The sequence below is a fragment of the Tachypleus tridentatus genome, chromosome 2 (genome assembly GCF_004210375.1).
Source record: "Tachypleus tridentatus isolate NWPU-2018 chromosome 2, ASM421037v1, whole genome shotgun sequence".
Lineage (NCBI taxonomy): Eukaryota > Metazoa > Arthropoda > Merostomata > Xiphosura > Limulidae > Tachypleus > Tachypleus tridentatus.
In genome coordinates, this window is record NC_134826.1 from 155,719,330 (window position 1) to 155,725,878 (window position 6,549).

General features: G+C 32.4%; 1 protein-coding gene across 1 annotated transcript in view; it reads left to right on the plus strand.

Moving 5' to 3' along the window:
- Positions 1 to 6,340, plus strand: part of LOC143245433 (sodium- and chloride-dependent GABA transporter 1-like) — a 220,192-nt gene extending 213,852 nt beyond the window's left edge. The window contains exon 15 of the mRNA XM_076491783.1: positions 5,278 to 6,340. Coding sequence (XP_076347898.1) covers positions 5,278 to 5,466 — 189 coding nt within the window. The 3' untranslated portion in view covers positions 5,467 to 6,340. The remainder of the gene's footprint in view (positions 1 to 5,277) is intronic.
- The last annotated feature ends 209 nt before the right edge of the window (positions 6,341 to 6,549 follow it).

Genomic DNA, 6,549 nt, shown 5'->3' on the forward strand with positions numbered 1-6,549 from the left:
CAGTATATCAATGTCCAATCTATACTTGACATCTAACCACACAGTATATCAATGTTCGATCTATTCTTGACATCTAACCACATAATGTCAATGTCTCTGATCTATACTTGACATCTAACCACACACTATATCAATGTCTAATCTTATACTTGACATCTAACCACATAATATATCAATGTCTCACCTATACTTGATATCTAACCACACAATATGTCAATGTCTAACCTATACTTGACATCTAACCACACAGTATATCAATGTCTAATCTATACTTGACATCTAACCACACAGTATATGTCATTCTTGATGTCAATGTTCGATCTATACTTGACATCTAAACCACATATATCAATGCCAATATCTAACCACACAATATGTCAATAATGTCTTGAATGTCAATGTCTAACCTATACTTGACATCTAACCACACAGTATATGTGTCTAATCTATACTTGACATCTAACCACACTATAAATGTGAATGATCTATACTACTTGACATCTAACCACACAATATATCAATGTCTCAATCTATACTTGACATCTAACCACACAGTATGTCAATGTCTAATCTATACTATCACATCTAACCACAGTATATCAATGTCTAATCTATACGACATTATGAATGTCTAATCTATACTTGACATCTAACCATATATGTCAATGTCTGATCTATACTTGACATCTAACCACACAATATGTCAATGTTCAATCTATACTGTCTAATCTATACTGACATCTAACCAATATATGTCAATGTCTAACCTATACTTGACATCTAACCACAATAATATGTCAATGTCTAACCTATACTTGACATCTCTCCACACAGTATATCAATGTCTAATCTATACTTGACATCTAACCACACTATATGTCAATGTCTGATCTATACTTGACATCTAACCACACAATATGTCAATGTCTGATCTATACTTGACATCTAACCACACAGTATGTCAATGTCTAACCTATACTTGACATCTAACCACACTATATGTCAATGTCTAATCTATACTTGACATCTAACCACATAATATATTAATGTCTAATCTATACTTGACATCTAACCACACAGTATGTCAATGTCTGATCTATACTTGACATCTAACCACACAGTATATCAATGTCTAATCTATACTTGACATCTAACCACACTATATGTCAATGTCTGATCTATACTTGACATCTAACCACACAATATGTCAATGTCTAATCTATACTTGACATCTAACCACATAATATGTCAATAATGTCTAAACTTGACATCTATACTTATCAATGACATCTAACCACACAGTATATCAATGTCTGATCTATACTTGACATCTAACCACACAATATGTCAATGTCTGATCTATACTTGACATCTAACCACACAGTATGTCAATGTCTAACCTATACTTGACATCTAACCATACAGTATGTCAATGTCTAATCTATACTTGACATCTAACCACATAATATGTCAATGTCTAATCTATACTTGACATCTAACCACACAGTATGTCAATGTCTGATCTATACTTGACATCTAACCACACAATATGTCAATGTCTGACCTATACTTGACATCTAACCACACAGTATGTCAATGTCTAACCTATACTTGACATCTAACCACATAATATATTAATGTCTAATCTATACTTGACATCTAACCACAAAATTTTTCAATGTCTGATCTATACTTGACATCTAACCACACAGTATATCAATGTCTAATCTATACTTGACATCTAACCACAAAGTATATCAATGTCTAATCTATACTTGACATCTAACCACACAATATGTCAATGTCTGATCTATACTTGACATCTAACCACACAGTATATCAATGTCTAATCTATACTTGACATCTAACCACATAATGTCAATATCTAATCTATACTTGACATTTAACCATACAGTATATCAATGTCTAATCTATACTTGGCATCTAACCACACAGTATATCAATGTCTGATCTATTCTTCACATCTAACCATATAATGTCAATGTCTGATCTATACTTGACATCTAACCACACACTATATCAATGTCTAATCTATACTTGACATCTAACCACACTATATGTCAATGTCTGATCTATACTTGACATCTAACCACACAATATGTCAATGTCTAATCTATACTTGACATCTAACCACACAATATGTCAATGTCTAACCTATACTTGACATCTAACCACACAGTATATCAATGTCTAATCTATACTTGACATCTAACCACATAATGTCAATGTCTGATCTATACTTGACATCTAACCACACACTATATCAATGTCTAATCTATACTTGACATCTAACCACACTATATGTCAATGTCTGATCTATACTTGACATCTAACCACACAATATGTCAATGTCTCAATCTATACTTGACATCTAACCACACAATATGTCAATGTCTAACCTATACTTGACATCTAACCACACAATATGTCAATGTCTAACCTATACTTGACATCATCCACATATATCAAGTACCATACAGTATATCAATGTCTAATCTATACTTGACATCTAACCACACTATATGTCAATGTCTAATCTATACTTGACATCTAACCACACAGTATATCAATGTCTAATCTATACTTGACATCTAACCACATAATGTCAATGTCTAATCTATACTTGACATCTAACCACATAATATATTAATGTCTAATCTATACTTGACATCTAACCACACAGTATGTCAATGTCTAATCTATACTTGACATCTAACCACACAGTATATCAATGTCTAATCTATACTTGACATCTAACCACACTATATGTCAATGTCTGATCTATACTTGACATCTAACCACACAATATGTCAATGTCTAATCTATACTTGACATCTAACCACACAATATGTCAATGTCTAACCTATACTTGACATCTAACCACACAATATGTCAATGTCTAACCTATACTTGACATCTCTCCACACAGTATATCATTCATACTGTCATCTAATACTATGTCTGACATCTTAACCAACACACAGTATGTCAATGTTCGATCTATACTTGACATCTAACCATACAATATGTCAATGTCTGATCTATACTTGACATCTAATCACACAGTATGTCAATGTCTAACCTATACTTGACATCTAACCACACAGTACGTCAATGTTTGATCTATACTTCACATCTAACCACACAGTATATCAATGTCTAATCTATACTTGACATCTAACCACACAATATCTCAATGTCTAATCTATACTTGACATCTAACCACACAGTATATCAATGTCTAATCTATACTTGACATCTAACCACACAGTATGTCAATGTCTAATCTATACTTGACATCTAACCACACAATATCTCAATGTCTAATCTATACTTGACATCTAACCACACAGTATATCAATGTCTAATCTATACTTGACATCTAACCACACAATATGTCAATGTCTGATCTATACTTGACATCTAACCACACAGTATATCAATGTCTAATCTATACTTGACATCTAATCACATAATGTCAATGTCTAATCTATACTTGACATTTAACCACACAGTATATCAATGTCTAATCTATACTTGGTATCTAACCACACAGTATATCAATGTCTGATCTATTCTTCACATCTAACCACATAATGTCAATGTCTGATCTATACTTGACATCTAACCACACACTATATCAATGTCTAATCTATACTTGACATCTAACCACACAATATGTTAATGTCTCACCTATACTTGATATCTAACCACACAATATGTCAATGTTTAACCTATACTTGACATCTAACCACACAGTATATCAATGTCTAATATATACTTGACATCTAAGCACACTATATGTCAATGTCTGATTTATACTTCACATCTAACCACACAATATGTCAATGTCTCACCTATACTTGATATCTAACCACACAGTATATCAATGTCTAATCTATACTTGACATCTAACCACACTATATGTCAATGTCTGATCTATACTTGACATCTAACCACACAATATGTCAATGTCTAATCTATACTTGACATCTAACCACACAATATGTCAATGTCTAACCTATACTTGACATCTAACCAAACAGTATATCAATGTCTAATCTATACTTGACATCTAACCACACAATATCTCAATGTCTAATCTATACTTGACATCTAACCACACAGTATATCAATGTCTAATCTATACTTGACATCTAACCACACAGTATGTCAATGTCTAATCTATACTTGACATCTAACCACACAATATCTCAATGTCTAATCTATACTTGACATCTAACCACACAGTATATCAATGTCTAATCTATACTTGACATCTAACCACACAATATGTCAATGTCTGATCTATACTTGACATCTAACCACACAGTATATCAATGTCTAATCTATACTTGACATCTAATCACATAATGTCAATGTCTAATCTATACTTGACATTTAACCACACAGTATATCAATGTCTAATCTATACTTGGTATCTAACCACACAGTATATCAATGTCTGATCTTATTCTTCACATCTAACCACATAATGTCAATGTCTGATCTATACTTGACATCTAACCACACACTATATCAATGTCTAATCTATACTTGACATCTAACCACACAATATGTCAATGTCTCACCTATACTTGATATCTAACCACACAATATGTCAATGTTTAACCTATACTTGACATCTAACCACACAGTATATCAATGTCTAATATATACTTGACATCTAAGCACACTATATGTCAATGTCTGATCTATATTTGACATCTAACCACACAATATGTCAATGTCTGATCTATACTTCACATCTAACCACACAGTATGTCAATGTCTAACCTATACTTGACATTTAACCACACAGTATATCAATGTCTAATCTATACTTGGTATCTAACCACACAGTATATCAATGTCTGATCTATTCTTCACATCTAACCACATAATGTCAATGTCTAATCTATACTTGACATCTAACCACACAATTTTTCAATGTCTGATCTATACTTGACATCTAACCACACAGTATGTCAATGTCTAACCTATACTTGACATCTAACCACATAATAATAATTTACTCTGTAAACTCTGTATACCTTACAATTAATTGTTTTACTCATAGAAATATTTAATTTCTAGAAGTCATTTATTCTAATTATATGCATATCTTAACCTCGACAAAGTTATCCCGACTTTATTAGTTGTTAGTGTGATATGCTCACTACATTAGATTACACTAACACGACCACTTAATTTGAGTTTAAATCTATTATAATAAAATTATTTTCGTTTATACAGCGCTTAAAGTTGTTGACTAAACCAACAAGTGAATGGAGAGCCAATGCCAGAAGACATGTTAGTGAGCATGATATTGTTATGGACGTGAGAAGACCATTGGAGAACACGACGGTCACTGAGAAGGAAGAAGCAGCTTACGATAATCCCGCTCTCACGGACCCTCCGCCTCAATATTCTTGTCAGTTATAGTGGCTCCACTATCCTCACTGATTCATTTTATTCTTGGTTACAGTCTAGTTGTAGCTCGACTTTCCTGGTTGTTAAATACACCTGTTTCCTGTATTTTATTCTCAGTTATAATGTAGTTGTGGCTCGACTTTCCTGGTTGTTAAATACACCTGTTTCCTGTATTTTAATCTCAGTTATAGTCTAGTTGTGGCTCGACTTTCCTGGTTGCTATATACACCTGCTTCCCGTATTTTAGTCTCAGTTGTGAAGACATACTTTGAATATGACGGAAAACCTGAAACTAGATCTATATTTATTTAGAAGTGTATATACTTGAACATGTTCCAATTGGTTAAGCCTTACTTAGAAATACATCTGACGTATTAGTCCGTCTTTATCCATGTAAACATATCAGCAGATCCAATCCGATCGGACACTAACTTATGAAAGTTACAAGATACTAATATGTTAGTTCCACACAGACGTTTGGGAAACTTATAATGTGAAATAATATTTATGTATGTGTGTGTAAAAAAATTCATGTATTATTTTGATTCAGGTTTATTATATTTTACCTCTATGCCAGTATTCAGTATAGAAAACCGCAGCCACACAAAGGTCTATCTCACTAAACTTCATTCAACAGTGAAACAAAAGGACACGCAGGTCTAGAGTACCACAGCCGAGAGCCAACTTATAGAACCCCGCAAGACGTATTTCGTTTCTGTTCAACTCCTCCTAGAGAAAAACATTTATATAATAATTAATGTACTGGAAAGAAATGATTGAATGAAAAGAGTTTTATAAGATAATTATAAAATATATTTTTATTCCTTTTATAAAAGTCAATAAAGAGCATGATGTATCACAAACTACAAATAAAAATATTTTAGATTACAAGTGTCTACTTGTTTACACACACTAGAACAAAGTTCGACATTTTAACAGTATAAATGTCCCATCTAAACTATAATACCATGTAGAACAAACAAGTCATCTTAATAATTTTGACATATTAACAGTACAACATTCCCATCTAAATTATATTATAATGTAGAACAAGACCTCTTAATAACAGAAGAAGGCCCAGCTAAGGTAACATAC